Below are 18057 nucleotides of genomic sequence, written 5' to 3' on the forward strand. Positions count from 1 at the left end.
CGTTTGAGGGCGAGCAAGTACTCATAGAAGTGCAGTTTACAGAGCAATCGGTAACCTTGACTACACCCAACGTCCAAATGGAATCCCATGGAGACGCTTATTTTAGCTATCATGGCCCAGATCTACGGAGCCTACACTTGAAAAAATGTTCAGTGGATGCAGAAGTAAAATCATTCACAGGGTGACATTTCAGGTGCCAAAATAACCAAATGAATTCCACAGGTTGAGTTACTAATGGTCTAATTATTAACAGTAAAATGTACATATTTACTAGCCATAATGACTGGTGTGGCTTTTGACAATCATAAACACTGTCACAAAGAATATGACGGTACTCTTTTGCTGGGTTCAAAAGCAGTCAAATACTACATGAGAGCTCTCAACCTTTAAAACTGTATTTTAAATGGTTTCATCAGATCAGGATTCCTTATACGTGAACGGTCTTGGTGGGAGTGGATTCCAGCTACTTGTTTTTGGAAAGCCATGCAAGCACAGGTCACCAGAGAAATATGAGGATAAGAATTTCACAGAGTGTCGCGTCATTTCCTGCAATTATAAATCACTGTAAGAAAATGTGACAATATAACAAAATCATTTTTTCATAAGCAGAATAAGGCCCCCAGATTCTTGGATTTCTCAATATGCTTTGGCCAACATGTAGTAAGTGACGTCCAATGGCACTACTCCCTCATTCTGCCTTTGAAGACAGACTGCTGAGGACCACTTGTTCTCACCTGTGACTTCTACGTCTATGTCAGCACTGTCAACAGGCTTTTTTTATTTCATCCAACACCATATGTAAATACATACATCCATCTTCAGTTAACCAGTTGCAGGGAGTGCTATCCCAGCAGTCATTGGGCGAGAGGCAGGAATATACCCTGGACAGGCGTCCAGGCCATCGCAGGGCACACACACCATTCACATGCACAACTACGGTCAATTAACCTAGTAAGCATGTTTGTGGGCTGTGGGAGGAAGCCGGAGTACCCAAAGGAAGCTCATGCAGGCACTGGAAAACCTACAAACTCCACCCAGATAGATTTGAACCCTGAGCCTGCCTGTTTAGAGGCAGCAGTGCTAACCATTGTGACCCTGGGCTATTTTGTAATATGTATATTGGTATATGTTGATCGTGTCACAACCATTTTTTCAAAAATTCCCCCACTTTTGCATTTTAATCAATTTCTTCGCTTCCGTAGACGTTCAGATGGTGCTATTGAAATACAATTGAAAATTGGAAGACCAATTTTTCTAAAAAATAAAAAAAATCAACTTTTTTTTATTTCAATCCATTTCTTCGCTTTCCTTTATGTTCAAATAGTCCAAGGAAGCCATTTAAGTTGTTTTTGGGTTATTTTTTTAGTTTTTAAAAAATTTAATTTTTTTGGCATTTTGAGTCAGGGCCTGCCCTGTTGTCGTCGTGTCAGGACCAATTTTTTAAAAAATCGACTTTTTTTATTTTAATCAATTTCTTCGCTTTCCTTGATGTTCAAATAGTCCCAGGAAGCCAGTTAAATTGTTTTTGAGTAATTATTTGAGTTTTGAAAAAAATTGCATTTTTTAGCATTTTGAGTCAGGACCAGCCCTGTCGTAGTCCCAGGAAGCCAGATAAATAGTCTTTGAGTAATTTTTGGAGTTTTGAAAAAAAAGTTAAGAAAGTTATTAAAATACAAAAGTCGAATTTTGGTCATTTTTTTGAACAATTTGGTCCTGACTCGACAACAACAGCGCCCGCCCTGACCTGAGTCAAAATGCCAAAAAAATGACATTTTTTAAAAACTCTCAAAAACTCAAAAACAATTTAACTGGCTTCCTGGGACTATTTGAACATCAAGGAAAGCGAAGAAATGGATTAAAATACAAAAGTCAAATTTTGGTGATTTTTTGAAAAATTGGCCCTGACACGTCAACGACAGCTGGGGCTGGTAAAAGGGGAGATCTGCAGGCTGTTTACTCGGATGCCTTTGGGTTCCGTAGTCAATTTTGCAGTCTGATGCAACAACTTGCTTGATATTCCATGTGTATTCTGTTATGTCCTGCTCTTGTGTTGTTTTCTTTAATCTTGTTTCTGTCTGTCCGAGAGCTTCACAGTCCTGCTGCATGTGCGGCTGAGTGACCTGCACCTGAGATGATGTGGTCTTCAAGATCTCCTGGCTCTAAACAACATGTGCCAGATCTCCACTGTTCCTCACTGACAGTCAGGCTCTGGTCTTGTTCCTCATTCTTTTTTATTTATTTATTTATTTATTTTAAGACCAACCAATCAAAATTTCCCCTGGCAAATGAATGAAACATATGATTGCCAACAATGAAGTCTATTGTGATTTTTGTGCGATGTAAAAGAAAGACAACCCTTCGTTCATGCCAGCCAATCACGGCGTGTGGTTCAGCCAACACGGAAGTGGTAGGACCGACTGGGCCGGGGTGAAAATTCCTTGGTAGATGCACATTTCCCCCGGTGATTAAATAAAAACATCACTGGAGGTGTATCATTGTCTAATATGATGTCCATTGTGATTTTTGTGCCACATAGAATAAAAACAATATTCCGTACATACCAGCCAATCACGACGCGTTGATCCGCAGACCGCGGAGAACGACGGACAGAAACGTCGATGACAAACATCGTATTTTGTGGAAATAAATGTTAAATATGTGGTAGAAAGTACCATCAAATCCTTCATGTCAATTTTCTGTGCCTCATTACAATGTCAATAAAGTTTTTAGCGGGAACGGATATGACGTCACTGTCCAACCCTGGCTGCGCTATCAAAACAATGGCGGACTTACGAGTCAGCATTCGCTTTTCAAAACATTGACTCTCACCTGGTTTCTGTGTTCGTGACATAATGGTCAGATGATGTGAATATTGAGTCGTTGCAGTTGTTTCCGCTGCCTGTGTTGCGCATTGGCCGACATCATGAGCGATGTGGTGGAGAGAACCTTGACTGCTCTCCCGAGCCTGCTGTCTCTGGACTCCCAGACTGGATCAGCCAAACTGTCCTCCACCTCCAAATTGGGGAGTTTAATCCGAGGAATCACTGAGCTGACGTCCAAACATGTGAGTTTTTATATGCCTCTTGTCTGTCAAACCACCTCTTCATGCATTGCATTACATTGGACAGAAGTAGTTTGCTGTGCTGCTTTAGTGAACAACGCCTTGCCGTTTAGATATTTGCTCACAGTGGTGTATGGCGCTGCTTCCTCTCTAAAATAATGCGGACTAATCCTGTACAACGCACGAAGAAAGATGTTCCTACTAATTGTATTAAAGGAATCTGTATTTCTGCTCTTCAGGAAGAAGAGAAATTGATTCAACAGGAACTGTCATCTCTCAAAGATCAAGTATCGTCACCCTATACCTCTATGGTTTGTGTCTACAGGTTGTTCCCAATAAGAATAAATCAATTTTGTGATTATTGTCTTGTCTTATCTGCAGAGGCAGATGAAGGAGCTCATGGTGAGAGCAATCTATTGTGAAATGCTGGGTTATGAAGCTTCCTTCTGCTACATTCATGCCATCAAACTGGCTCAACAAGGCACTGGTTTGGAGAAAAGAGTTGGTGAGTTCTTTTTTTCTGGAGCTTTTTACTTGAACAAAAAATGTTTTATAGAACTCAGAAATTTGGTCTTATAGTACTGTTCTACTCTACTGACTTATGGGTTCTATTTTTTCTGATTCCAGGTTATCTGTGTGTGTCATTGTTCTTGAATGAAAGTCATGAGTTACTTCTTCTGCTTGTGAATACAGTTTTAAAGGTGAGAGATTGATTTTTGTTTGGTAATTTTCAGCTTTAGAGCATGTAAATCTAGACAGGCTTTGATATTATTACTATATTGTAAAGAAAAAATATTTTTTTAAAAACCCTAATGAGTGATATTTTAATCTTGTTGTACATCTAACACATGAAGCTCTGTTTATAGCTAAAGTAAGAGTGTTCCTCAAACTTGATTGAACAAGAGAACAAACTTTTCCTTGCAACTTTCATTTAAGAAGGTGAGGTTTATGAACTTTGATTTCAGGATCTACAGAGCACGAATCTTCTGGAGGTGTGCATGGCTTTGACTGTTGTAAGCCAAATGTTTCCCAAAGACATGATCCCTGCGATTCTGCCGCTGGTTGAAGAAAAACTTACTCACCCAAAGTCAGTCACTTTTTTTTGTCTTTTGCTGTGTATTTTATTTTGACAATATCTTGTTTTTTTTTTAGAGAAATCATTAGACGGAAAGCTGTGCTGGCTCTTTACAAATTCTACCTAATGGCACCCAATCAAGTTCAACACATCCACAACAAGTTTCGGAAAGCCTTGTGCGACAAGGATCCTGGTGTGATGACGGCATCGCTGCACATCTACCTTCAAATGATTACGGTGATATAAAAACTAAAAATCTTTTTGTATGTCCTAATATTGATTTTGTTTTGACACCTTTAGAAGTCATCATTGAGGTTTGATCAAAATGATCTACTCTTCTTTACAGGAGAATCCAGAAGGTTATAAAGACTTGGCAGCAAGTTTCGTCACGATACTGAAGCAGGTAGTGGCTGGGAAACTTCCAATGGACTACAACTATCACAGTGTTCCTGCTCCTTGGCTTCAAATCCAGCTACTTAGGATACTGTCTCTACTTGGGAAACATGACCAGAGGTATTTAAGTCGACCTTTTCTGCAGCATTTTTGGATGTTCTTCACTGAGAGTTTTCTTTCGTCTGACAGCACCAGTGAGATCATGTATGATGTCCTGGATGAGTCATTAAGAAGAGCAGAGTTGAACCATAATATCACATATGGTGAGTTGAGTTTTGACTTTTAACTTAGCAATATGGCTGTAGACTTTTTATGCACAGTTTTCTTTAAAAAAAATGTATAAGTGTGTAAAAATGTTATAATTCAAATAATAAAAATGTTGAGATTAAGAATCAGAATACTTAGAAAAGGTATTTATTATTTTATTATTTTTATTATTAGGTATATATTATTATATAGTAATACTACTGTCATTACAGCAAGTTTGACATCATTCATGTCATAGAATCTGTGTTTTGTCTCTTACAACATGCATGCACGTTTTTTTTTTTTTTTATTTGCATCCAGCAATATTATATGAGTGCGTGAAATGCATTTACACCATCCATCCCAAATCCGAACTCTTGGAAAAGGCTGCGAAGTGCATCGGGAATTTTGTCCTCTCACCAAAGATAAACCTCAAATATTTAGGTGAGTTACTTGCGGTTGTGGTTTACTGATGTTTGAAGATTTGTGTCATAACATAGTTTATTTCCCGTGTTGCAGGTTTAAGGGCACTCACCTATGTCGTCCAGCAGGATCCGAAACTGGCCCTGCAGCATCAGATGACCATCATAGAGTGTCTGGATCATTCTGATCTCATCATCAAGCGTGAGGTGGGTTTTTTTTATTTGGATTTTGACTGGAATAGTTTTTCAACTCTGATCCATTATTTCTGTTTAGACTGTGGAGTTACTCTTCCGGATCACGAATGCCCAAAATGTCACGGTTATAGTGGAAAAGATGATTGAGTTTCTCCGTATCAGTGAAGACGACTACACAACTACTAACCTGGTGGGGAAGGTTGCTGAGCTGGCAGAGAAATATCCTTTTCCTGTGCATGTCTGTGCCCCCATGTTTGTTTGAGGTACTCAACTCTTGTTGATATGTAAGAAAGAGTTTGGTATGTTATTTAACTTGAGACTGCTTACTAACAACCTATGAATATGTCAAATTGTCATTATGGACACCTTTAAATGTAATTATAAATTAGACGTTAAAAGTTGCAGCCATGTTTTGTTGGTCCTTGGTTATGTATTTTCCTATAAGCTGCTGTCTACATATGCACCAAACAACAAGTGGTTCATCGACATCATGAACACAGTGTTTTCACTGGGTGGTGACACAATGCAGCCTGATATTCCCAACAGCTTCCTTAAACTGATGAGTGAGGGTGAGGGATTGTCTACTTCAAATAGCTTTTCATGCCCCCATGTTGGTTCTAACTGCAAATCTAATGATGTTCCCTCCAGGATTTGACAACGAAGAGGAGAACAGGGAGTTGAGGGAGTTTGCTGTGGATTCATATATTAATCTGCTACAGAGTGACTTCAATAAACTGCCCCAGCGTTTCCTCCAGGTCATCAGTTGGGTGAGTGTGGTTTTTAGAATGAAATCATCATCAAATTAGATTACTTAAATCTATTCTATAATAGCGTCACATATAAAATAATATAATATAATCGTCACAGGTTCTTGGTGAATATTCCCATCTAAAGGACGGTCTTGACTCTGCCACAGTCATCTCACTTCTGGCAAAACTTTTGGACATGAAACACAGCAGCAGTGAAACAAAGAGCTGGGTGCTGATGTCCATGACCAAGCTGTGCCAGGGCAGCGCAGGGGCTCCTCTGCTCCAGGGTTTTTTTGAATCATACTGCAGCTCCATGGACACTGTGTTGAGGCAGCGTGCTGAAGAGCTCCAGCACCTCAGCCTTGATACCGAACTGCGAGCCCAAGTGCTGACTAGGCATGACGCGATGCAACCTCTGGAGGTAAATAATCATTTTGCTTTATCGCCCTCTTAAAAGTTATATCGCGTGAGAATGCCTGCCCTGTTCTTCTGTGTTGCTTGTTTGGAAGTAGCGACAGAAACACGAGGTCTTAGCAACAAAATGTTGTCCATTGCCAAGAATCTTCAAACAGAACTTCTTCATTTGTAAATTGCTCTGATGAATCCTTGTACTCATTATATATATATATATATATATATATATATATATATGAGTAGACATAACATGTCGACACCTGATTTTTGGAAGTTGCAATAGCTTTACATGCCTAATAATTATCGTGTTATTAGCTCCCCCTGAAGGTAACATGTGAATTCAGTTTCAAAAGGCTCTGAAGGAAAAGGCTGGAACAAAACAGGGGACGTCTTGTCAAGGGCGTTAATAACAAAGAGTTCTTTTTTATTATGACTGATGATATTGTTGTTACTTGAGGCAAAAAACAAGTGGTGTTTACAGGTCGATTCTTCACTCTCCTTTTTGGACGGATTTGTGTCGGAGGCGTTGGCTGCTGGCGCAGCGCCTTACAAGCCTCCACATCAACGGCAAGAGGAACTGGAGCAAAACAGAGGTAAAACACACTCACATGGACCTAGATTTGTGCTGACATTTTGTGTCCTGCCTCAGCTTTGAGCCTGCAGCCCTACATCAGTGTGTCTGGCTGCGCAGCAGCAGACAGACAGTCGCCCACACTGCTGTCGTTGAGCTCTGGTCTGTCAGGGGACAGCGTTGACCCCTCACACAAAGGAAGGTATGTGACCACTGTGAAGTCTCACAACAATAATGTAGACAGTTTCCTCTTTTTCCGTCCACTCATATGAACAGAATAGGTCAATATTTGGAGAGAGCCATTCATAAAACTGCCAGGAATGAGAAGATAAAGGGGTTCAGACAGGAGCTGCATGGAAACAGGAAGAAAATTAGAGAGGATGTTCAGGTAGATGAGGAGGAGGATAGTGTGAGGGACAGAAGGAGTTTAAGTCAAGATAATAAAGTATGTAACTGACTTGGTTCTGTTCCAGCTCCACCACTTTGAAACTAGATGGAGTGAAAAGATTATGGGGGAGAGAGGGTTATCTGGTCCAGAAGGGACCTGCGGAAGAGACAGCCCAGGTTGAAGTGCCCAGTCCAGTCCGGGCCCCGAGCCAACAGGCGGAAGCTGAAGCCACCAGTCATCCATCTGTAGAACAAGACAAGCTGCAACTGGCCTCCTCTCTCTTCCAGGGCCTGGGCTCACAAAGTTCTCTGTGTTTGGTGAGCGCATTACTATTGTTACTATTATCGTCAAAGTTGTTCTATCATAGCTTGGTGGACATACTGTGCATTGAAGAGGCAAGTATCACCTATGTTTTCTGACCGATCTTTTTTCGCTGAGCAGATGGAGAAGTCCGACCCAGCAGTTCAACGCTCCAGACGAAAAAACAAATCCCACTCCTCCTTCGCTGAAGTTAAGGAAACAATGTCAAACACTACACTCCCTGCTTCTGCTAGTGCTGATAACTTGCTGTCTCACGATCTCCTCAACTCCAACCACCAATCACCCACATTAGCTCAGACATCTGAACTCCCTCAGGAGTCAAGGACCTCCAATGGCACCTTAAGCACAGACGACACAGACATCACAAGGGACGCCATAACAGCAGCCTCTGACCCAATTCAAAACAAAGAGCACAATAGTGCCGGACACTTGAGTCTTTTATCTCAACTTCCGGCTGACTGCACTGGAGATCCTCGCTCTGACATCACTCCTCTGTGCTCCAACCAAAGTCTGGAACTTTCTGCCTGTCATGTACAGAAGGAGGACTTGTTAGTGTTTGTTGTTTTTGTCACCAACTTATTGGACTCCAACATTCAACACGTGCAGCTACAGTTTGACTCAGATGATCTGCAGGTAAACTAAGAAGCTAAATCACAACGTAATTTGCTGATGCTTGACCATTGGATCATGTCTGTTCAGGGGACTTGTCTGTCTGAGAATCCCATCGTTGAGGTGAGAAGACGCAGCGTTGAAGTGTGCCAGTATTCACTCACAGTCACAAGACCTGCAGTTCACCTTCCAGTAGTCGGATTAGTGTCCTTTCAAACACCCGATGGCGCTCTTCAGACAATGAACTTCTCCTATCAACTTCCTCTCACCTGCTTCATCAGGTAATGCTTGAAGGGGCACATGGCTTTTTTCTTTAACTTTAAAGTGGTCACTATGCTTCAGTCTGAGTTCCTGCTTGTGTGCCTGAACAGACCCTTGCTGGTCTCCACTGAGGAGTATGGGCAAATGTGGCTGGACTTCTCTAATGACACAAAACAAAACCTGACCCTGGTCAGTGATCAGGAGCCACTCAGAGCCACGCTGGATGTGCTGAAGGAGAAGCTTCACCTCCATGTTGTGGAGATCATAGGTAACCTGCCTGTGGATTGCTCTGAAGCATTTGTGTGAGCGTGGTCGTACTTTGGTGTATTGTTGTTGTATTGTCTGTAATAATTAAATTAAATCTCAATGCCATAACAACATGCATTTGTTCTCGACAGGGACAGAGGGAATCGTGGCGTGCCGGGTGCTGAATGATAAGCCCTGTTTGCTGCACTGTCGAGTTCATGCCGGCTCCCTGGCCGTGTGGCTGCGGTCACCAGTATCAGACTTGCCCGACTGCCTGCTTTACCACTGTCAGAGGGCTGTGCAGGAGCAGTGACACCACTGAGCTGCAGACGCAATAAAGCAACAGCACACAGAGAAGGAGGAAGAACAAGTAATGGCTATCTTAGCTTCCTTATGTTTACATTGTATCCATCCTATTCACAATAGGTCATGTATTACATCGCCAGTGTCTGACAACCCAAGTCTTTATAGAATGCAGTATTTAAAGTGAGTGTTCTCATATTCTCAGGCTTAACTACTCAACTGGTTTGTTTTCACAATTGTACTGATGTCGTAACACTCATAAAAGGGCTCCAGAGAAATTGAAATGCTCACAACTATTTGTTTTTGTGCTCAGCCTTATTCTTATTGAGGATCTTGCATGTTTTAACAAGTTTTCTTCCCTGTCACTTTGACAGCCTCCATCTTCGTTTAAAAGTTTTTGGGTCAAAATGAAACCTAACTGTCGCGTGTTCTATCCAAAAGAGCCTGCCCAGACACGCGTCGGGCAGTTGGCCTTCATTCAGGATCAAACATTGTCAGTCTAGCTGTTTTTTAATGTCGACTTCACATTATTGAACATAAAACTTTATGCGACAAAATATCACAAATATGTGAATCAAATTTAAAAATGTATAGTCATTGAATATACAATTATGAACTTTGTTAAAATGTCACAAATTACTATTTTGAAGTACAATTAATATTTTTTACATTTTGATTCTGCTGAAACTTCCTCATGTGTGTTTGTGTGTCTGTGTGCGTCCATGGCAACACGAACATGCACTATCATTGCTAGTCGATAGTATTGGCTATATTTTTATATCAATGCAAGCCTATTTATTCGTATTTTCTTTTTCCTGAAGATTTATTTTCAATGTCATTGACAGGGAAAGGGAAATGGATTGTCTAATGATGCCATGGCATAATTGTTTTTAAAATGTTGCATGTCTTTATTTGATGTAGAGCTGAAAACCTAATGCCTTATTTTTATGCTGAGATATTGTGCCTGTGGTACAAAAACAAAATCACTGTCTCTGCAATGCGTTGAACTCAATAAATCTAATATTTGGAGAAAGTACAAAGAGTGTTTTTATCTGACTGTAGGACACCCCAACTGAACCTGAAACCCTGGTGAACAAACTTCTCAGTCATAATTTTCACATGTGATACATTAACACAGATCCATTTCCAATATTATTATTTTTATTTCATTTTTATTTATGTTTTATATTGTTGTGTACATTTTTATATTCACAGGTAATACGAAAAAAACAGGTTTTAAGTTCAGTTCACTTGCACACAAATCATGAGAATATATGCGGAAATACCTGTTGCAGATTTTACGATTTGTTATATTTATAATGTCAAGTTTACAGTTGACTGACTCCTAACATCAAAGCTGCTTGAATATATTGTATGAAGAATGGATGAAATGTTTTTAATGCAATGCACTGTAAATCAAAAGTAAAAGATCAACCATTTTTATTGTGTTAAACTATTTCCATTTTATACCTTATGACTATAACTATAACCCTATCTATAGACAGATTTAAAGAAGAAATCTGTGGTTCATGTACTGTAGGTCACATGACCCCGACGCTATTGACCAAAGCTTTGAATCAAGCTTGAACATATTTTATCTGATATTATCTTCTTCTATATCCAAAGAAAATGGCCCCTGCCCTATGAATTCATATGCTTATGTACGGCCGTCCTGGTCTGCCGTGGTCATTATGATTTTAGTGCTGTCAGTAGATCGAATAGAAATGTTTAATCTCGCACCAAAGCTGAGAACGAAATGATGAATTTATCACACATTTTCCACCTGTTCTAAATGTAACTTACTGTAAAGGAAGATGTCATCAACACAATAGCAGCCATTAATGGTTTCCTCATGCAAACATTTGTTGACCCCAACAACCCAATACTGTCAAGAACACTCATGCACAGAATAACCTCAGAGGCACATTGTAAGCATTAATGACCACATGTGTCGATGAAATGTCCCTTTAAGATGCATTTTAAACTCATGCAAAATGGTTAGTTTGCCAATAATCGCGAGTTAATTCAGCTTTAGTTCGATTAATTCAGATGAAAATTTTGATCTGTTATCTATTTCATCTGTCGACAGCCATGAACAATGCATACAGCATAGTAAGTGTTCAGGAGACTTCTTGGTGACTCAGTGTTGCACGTGTGGCTGAGGCACGGTCCGAGGGATGAAGCGCATGGTGAGACTGTGCTCGTCCTCCACTGGATGCTGGGACAGGTTGTTGGTCTGCTTGATGCTGCTAAAGCTGCAGCCTTGTCGCGGACACACGGTGTAGCTGGACAACAGAGTAACCAGGATGGCCTTCATCATCACCATGGCAATATGTTTACCCACACAAGAGCGAGGCCCGCAGCCGAACGGCTGGTAGTAACGCTTTGGAACCTGCCAGGAAAAAGGTCTGTAACCACAGGGATTCAGCACCACTTTGTTTGTCAGACTCACGTTTTTGTCAAAGTTGACCAAATTGAACTCTTTTGGTTTGGGGAAAAAGTCATGGGTCTTGTGCATCAGCCCGATGTTGAGGATAATGTTGGTGCCTTTCTTAATGTGGATGCCACCGATGTCATCGTCCTCCAGTGCTTTCCTCATTGTGAAGTCCACCACGGGATGAAACCTCAAGCACTCGTTGATGAAATTTTCCAGCACTTTTAATGTTGAATAATCCACATGTCCGTCCCCACTTCCACCTGCAGGTGAAAAATGCTAATATAGACACTCGTAAACAGTTGGAAAAACAATGGCTTAAAAGTGACAAAAGCTCATCAACTTTGATGAACGTGAATAAGTTCATTTAATTCAGTACCTTTTAATATTTAAAGTCTTTTGCAAGTAATTGTTTTGAAAAAATGTTGAAAAAATGGAGCAGCAGTTAAATGTTTTTTGGAAATACATTTACCCCAAAATTAAATGCATATGGAAATAGGGAGCTAAATGCAACTTAATATAAAATTAAAATAAATTAATAATTTGAGGAATAGAATAATAGAATAATAAGAATAATAATCATCATAATTTATTATTATTTTATTATTATTGGTTTATGGTCATTAAAATATTCTACTTTTCTTCAGCCAAAATCTAAACAAAAACATGCTGTATTTGTGGTTTGGTTTACAGTGTAAGAAGGCATCACATTTTCCACCACTGTCGCTCATTCTCTGGTGAGTCAGTTGATGGCAGGTCAGAGGACTCACCCATGGCCGCCTTCATCTCCTCCACTATCTGTTCCTCCACGTCTGGGTTCAGTTTCAGCAGCATCAGCATGAAGAAGAGGCTGACAGAGAGCGTGTCCGGGCCTGCTATCACCATCTCCAGCACACACTGTCTGACGTTGTCTGCCGAGAGGTCGCCCCGGGTCTGTCAAAGGTCACCATGCTCAGCAACGCACACGGCTAAGATGATGCGTTGCCGTGGACACAAACCTGAGCGAAAATCAACTCAGTTGCAAAGTCAAGATTGTCGTCCAGCTTCTCTGCTTCATTAATCATCTTTCGTTTCAGCTGCAGAATACTTTCCATAGAATCTTGTAGCTCTCGACTGGAATATTAGCCGCAGAGAATGGAAGTCACTGCCCACTCACCGTCCATGCATTAGCGCGTGTATAGAACTTACGCTGCTTTTATACACTTGCTCGACAGAAAGCCGATATTAAAGAAAATGTCCGGCTTGATCAGGACTGTTTGCCAAGCTTCAAAGTACTTTTGGATCTTTAGCAGCAGGTCCTTCTCTGCGTTTGGAGATACAGCAAACATGACGTGAGAAGATGGATGTTTCTGGACTGGTGGTGAGAAGAACACCCACCTTTGAGAGGAACACGGAGGAACAACCTGTTGGAGACCTCAACCATGATTGCTCTCAGAAGATTCAGAGCGTCCACGTGTCCAGAGGAGTCTGTCATCTCCTGAAGGTTGTCCAGATGTTTCTTAGTGGAGCTCACACACGTCGCTATCGTCGTCTGGAGGCCTGGTCCTGTCAGAGCTTCAAAGGCAAAGTCATTCTTGATGAATATACAGGAGGCCTGGATCCGATGTCACCTTTGAACAGGGGCTAAATACAAATAGTTGACTGACAGACCTTTCATGAAATAGGCCCTGTTTTTTTTCCAGAGTGGGATGTCGCTGTTAAAAATGATTCCCTTTCCCTCCATGCCGATGCACTCCAGACCTCTCTTGCTGCCGAACCTGGCTGCGTAGAGGTCGCTCTTCAGGATGTGGTACACAGCTGAGGGCCTGGAAGAGACTCGCAGAGTTCAACTGGTGGCCAGTGCACCACAGCAGCAACTGTTTTCTTGAAGCATGGACTTGCTTGCTAATGATAATGGTCTCCTCGCCATTTATCCACACACGCACAACACTGCCGTATCGGTTGTTGAAGTAGTTGCATGCGGTTCCAATCCCAGTCCAAATAAACCTGCTGTAGGTGAGGAGAGGGCCGAGTCCTGCTAAGAAGGGCGGGCCTGGCAGGGAAGCAGAGACTATGCTGTGATACTTGAGAATACTTTGCTTTGCATAAAACTGCTGCAGTCATTTCTCTCTCAGCCGGGGGATGAAGCAGCCTTACGTCTGGCCAGTTTAGATTTGTATCAGTCACTCGCCTGATCTACAACTCAAGCTCTGACCAAACATACTGCTGTGATATCATATTGAAGACCCTTGATCTTCACTTTTACAGTCAAGAATTGATCACCTGAAGAAAAACCTTGTAACGTCGCACTGACCTGGGATCTGAGACTTGTTATTCTTCCTCCAAACACTGAGCAGAAAGAGGAGCAGCAGCAGAAGCATCAGTGTGCCGACCTCAGACACTGTCTCTGCCATGACAGTCCCACTGGTCGGCTTCTCCTGGGGCAACATCTTTCAATACAGCTGTTGGAGACACATTGCCAAGCAGGAAATGTATTATTTTAATGAAACATAGGAGAGTTGTGGTTATGAGCCCTGGCAGTTGAGCTTCCCATGAGAAACGTGTAGGTGGAACTAATAACAATCACACTTCCTCTTTTGTATCTAGTCATATACATATCTCCATCCATCCATCATCCACAAACCAATGAAACCATCATTCACCCATCCATCCATGCACACAAGCCCATCTATCCATCATCTTAGCCATGCATCCATAATCCATCCATCAGTGAATCATCAAAGATTCCGGTCACCCAGAACACTGACTGTTCACCCTCCTGCCCTCAGTGAGGCGCTACAGGAGCATCCGGACTAAGACCATCAGGTACCAGAATAGCCGAGTCCCCGCAGCTATCAGACTCCAGGACCTGGCCTCATGACATCTGAATACATGCACTTAATATCTTTCATTGCACTTCTGTAAATGCTCAGCAGATTAATCTTGAGATCATATACCATATATTTCTAATGCACTTGCTGAGTCACCTCTGGATAGATGCAAAATGCATTTCGTCGCTCTGTTCTTGTGACATGCACAACGACAATAAAGCTGAATTCTATTCTATTCTATGCATGGCCTGTCCATCCATCCATCCATCACCGAACCCATTCATTCATCAACTATCCATCCATCCATCCATAATTCCATTTCATTCCGTCTATCCATACACACAAACACCCACCCATCTAGCCATCATCCCCTCCATCATCATCCACCCATCCACCCATCCATCCATACATCCATCCATCCATCCATACACACAAACACCCACCCACCCATCCAAGCATCCATCAATCCATCCATACACACAACCACCAACCCACCCACCCATCCATCCATCTATCCATTCATCCATCCATCCATCCATACACACAACCACCAACCCACCCACCCATCCATCCATGCATCCATCTATCCATCCATACACACAACCACCAACCCACCCACCCATCCATCCATGCATCCATCTATCCATCCATACACACAACCACCAACCCACCCACCCATCCATCCAAGCATCCATCAGTCCATCCATCCATCTATACACACAACCACCAACCCACCCACCCATCCATCCATGCATCCATCTATCCATCCATCCATCCATCCATCCATCCATCTATACACACAACCACCAACCCACCCACCCATCCATCCATGCATCCATCTATCCATCCATCCATCCATCCATCCATCCATCCATACACACAACCACCAACCCACCCACCCATCCATGCATCCATCTATCCATCCATCCATCCATACACACCACCACCAACCCACCCACCCATCCATGCATCCATCTATCCATCCATCCATTCATCCATACACACAACCACCAACCCACCCACCCATCCATGCATCCATCCATCCATCCATCCATACACACAACCACCTACCCACCCACCCATCCAAGCATCCATCAATCCATCCATACACACAACCACCAACCCACCCACCCATCCATCCATGCATCCATCTATCCATCCATCCATCCATACACACAACCACCAACCCACCCACCCATCCATGCATCCATCTATCCATCCATCCATCCATACACACCACCACCAACCCACCCACCCATCCATGCATCCATCTATCCATCCATCCATTCATCCATACACACAACCACCAACCCACCCACCCATCCATGCATCCATCCATCCATCCATCCATACACACAACCACCTACCCACCCACCCATCCAAGCATCCATCAATCCATCCATACACACAACCACCAACCCACCCACCCATCCATCCATGCATCCATCTATCCATCCATCCATCCATACACACAACCACCAACCCACCCACCCATCCATGCATCCATCTATCCATCCATCCATCCATACACACCACCACCAACCCACCCACCCATCCATGCATCCATCTATCCATCCATCCATTCATCCATACACACAACCACCAACCCACCCACCCATCCATGCATCCATCCATCCATCCATCCATACACACAACCACCTACCCACCCACCCATCCAAGCATCCATCAATCCATCCATACACACAACCACCAACCCACCCACCCATCCATCCATGCATCCATCTATCCATCCATCCATACACACAACCACCAACCCACCCACCCATCCATCCATGCATCCATCAATCCATCCATACACACAACCACCAACCCACCCACCCATCCATCCATGCATCCATCTATCCATCCATCCATCCATCCATACACACAACCACCAACCCACCCACCCATCCATCCATGCATCCATCTATCCATCCATCCATACACACAACCACCAACCCACCCACCCATCCATCCATGCATCCATCTATCCATCCATACACACAACCACCAACCCACCTACCCAACCATCCATGCATCCATCTATCCATCCATCCATCCATCCATACACACCACCATCAACCCACCCACCCATCCATCCATGCATCCATCTATCCATCCATCCATCCATACACACAACCACCAACCCACCCACCCATCCATGCATCCATCTATCCATCCATCCATCCATACACACCACCACCAACCCACCCACCCATCCATGCATCCATCTATCCATCCATCCATCCATCCATACACACAACCACCAACCCACCCACCCATCCATCCATGCATCCATCTATCCATCCATACACACCACCACCAACCCACCTACCCAACCATCCATGCATCCATCTATCCATCCATCCATCCATCCATACACACCACCACCAACCCACCCACCCATCCATCCATGCATCCATCCATTCATCCATACACACCACCACCAACCCACCTACCCAACCATCCATGCATCCATCTATCCATCCATCCATCCATACACACCACCACCAACCCACCCACCCATCCATCCATGCATCCATCTATCAATCCATCCCCTCCATCCATCAATGAATCCATCATCCATCCTTGAATGCATCTATCCATCAATGAATTTCCCTGATTTATTATTCATTACTATTAGTTAAGTAATTGCATATCGTCAGGGTTTTCAGTCTACTAATCCATCCATTTATGAAGTCATTTGTTAAGTTCATTTAGTCATTGTTTACTAATTTATAATCAGTCTTCCTGCTGTGCTAATCCAATATTTTCAATCTTAGTTTTAAACAACTCATTTAATCTACATGGCCCAAAACAGCGACTGGTTTAACCTTGCAGTACAGAAGCCACTTTCACCCATTGAAGACAAGAGAAACATAAGATAAACATCTGACTACACAAATAGGAAGTGTGATGGACGCCTTACTTTTCTGGAGTTGTCCTCCTCAGCTCAGATGAGAGACTTGAGAAATGAAGGAATTCTTCAGCTGGTTTTTGAAGACTAGCACTGTTCCCTGAAGAGTTGCGTGGTAAGTAAAATGTCCTCACGCGGTCCTGGGAAACACTTCAGAGACCCAAATATCACAACCCAGACTAAGTAGCTGCTCCAAACAGAACCCAGTCCAAAAAAAAGCCAGCTCTTTAATTAGCAAGGTTGAAAAAGTGAAGGTCTTGAATGAGGTTTTTTTTTTTTGGCAAGACTTACATCACATCCAGCTCTGTTGTGAAGAAAAAAAAAACTGTGTCCAGATCTTTCAAGTAAAGGAGGCTTTTCAGGGGGGACTGAACTAGCTGGGTCACAGTGACCCCAGTCTAACAAGTACGGGATTTATGCAGCAGCAGCAGCTCACTGGCAAAAGAAGGCACTGATGACTCTACAATTACAAAAGACCAAACAATTAACTATTACATGGTCTGTTTGCTTGTTCTGGTTGATCTTGGTACAAGCTTTGACATGTGATAGGCAGGAATTATTGATGCTCGAAGTGATTCATGGTCAGGGTTGAATAGCAGGTGAGCTTTTATTGCTGACACTGAGGCGGATAATTGAGGCTTT

At 42.5% G+C, this 18057-nt stretch overlaps 2 protein-coding genes across 3 annotated transcripts; one reads left to right on the plus strand and one right to left on the minus strand.

Annotated features, from left to right (window-relative positions):
• Window positions 1-2776: 2776 nt before the first annotated feature.
• Window positions 2777-10282, plus strand: ap4e1 (adaptor related protein complex 4 subunit epsilon 1). The gene is made up of 21 exons (XM_053885417.1): window positions 2777-3064; window positions 3301-3372; window positions 3443-3566; window positions 3689-3762; window positions 4027-4148; window positions 4214-4373; window positions 4483-4649; window positions 4719-4792; window positions 5097-5219; window positions 5295-5404; window positions 5472-5611; window positions 5849-5961; window positions 6041-6159; window positions 6260-6562; window positions 7037-7148; window positions 7205-7328; window positions 7600-7831; window positions 7956-8468; window positions 8535-8725; window positions 8816-8973; window positions 9104-10282. Exons 1-21 carry the CDS (start codon window positions 2924-2926, stop codon window positions 9262-9264), a joined length of 3333 nt encoding a protein of 1110 aa, XP_053741392.1. The 5' UTR covers window positions 2777-2923; the 3' UTR covers window positions 9265-10282.
• A 173-nt stretch (window positions 10283-10455) lies between these two features.
• Window positions 10456-17812, minus strand: LOC128770399 (brain aromatase). 2 transcript variants are annotated; one of them, XM_053884812.1, is made up of 10 exons: window positions 17428-17812; window positions 13982-14129; window positions 13570-13720; window positions 13339-13493; window positions 13066-13242; window positions 12877-12991; window positions 12687-12801; window positions 12459-12621; window positions 11707-11951; window positions 10456-11646 (listed from the first exon to the last, which is right to left on the minus strand). In XM_053884812.1, exons 2-10 carry the CDS (start codon window positions 14115-14117, stop codon window positions 11395-11397), a joined length of 1509 nt encoding a protein of 502 aa, XP_053740787.1. In that variant the 5' UTR covers window positions 14118-14129; window positions 17428-17812; the 3' UTR covers window positions 10456-11394. The 2 variants fall into 2 exon arrangements, with proteins under 2 accessions (XP_053740787.1, XP_053740786.1); XM_053884811.1 differs by lacking the exons at window positions 13570-13720; window positions 17428-17812 and having other exon boundaries at window positions 13982-14074.
• Between the last annotated feature and the right edge of the window lie 245 nt (window positions 17813-18057).

The sequence above is a fragment of the Synchiropus splendidus genome, chromosome 14 (assembly GCF_027744825.2).
Source record: "Synchiropus splendidus isolate RoL2022-P1 chromosome 14, RoL_Sspl_1.0, whole genome shotgun sequence".
In the NCBI taxonomy this organism is placed as follows: Eukaryota; Metazoa; Chordata; class Actinopteri; order Syngnathiformes; family Callionymidae; genus Synchiropus; species Synchiropus splendidus.

What these genes read in the sequence shown, in the direction of transcription:
- ap4e1 (XM_053885417.1), top strand. Translation starts at nt 2,924, where the DNA reads ATGAGCGATGTGGTGGAGAGAACCTTGACTGCTCTCCCGAGCCTGCTG. An exon ending in CCTCTCACCTGCTTCATCAG is followed by an intron (nt 8,726 to 8,815) that starts GTAATGCTTGAA and finishes GTGCCTGAACAG; the next exon opens with ACCCTTGCTGGTCTCCACTG. An exon ending in CCATGTTGTGGAGATCATAG is followed by an intron (nt 8,974 to 9,103) that starts GTAACCTGCCTG and finishes TGTTCTCGACAG; the next exon opens with GGACAGAGGGAATCGTGGCG.
- LOC128770399 (XM_053884812.1), bottom strand. Translation starts at nt 14,117, where the DNA reads ATGTTGCCCCAGGAGAAGCCGACCAGTGGGACTGTCATGGCAGAGACA. An exon ending in GGAGATGAAGGCGGCCATGG is followed by an intron (nt 11,952 to 12,458) that starts GTGAGTCCTCTG and finishes TTTCACCTGCAG; the next exon opens with GTGGAAGTGGGGACGGACAT. An exon ending in TGGTCAACTTTGACAAAAAC is followed by an intron (nt 11,647 to 11,706) that starts GTGAGTCTGACA and finishes TTTTCCTGGCAG; the next exon opens with GTTCCAAAGCGTTACTACCA.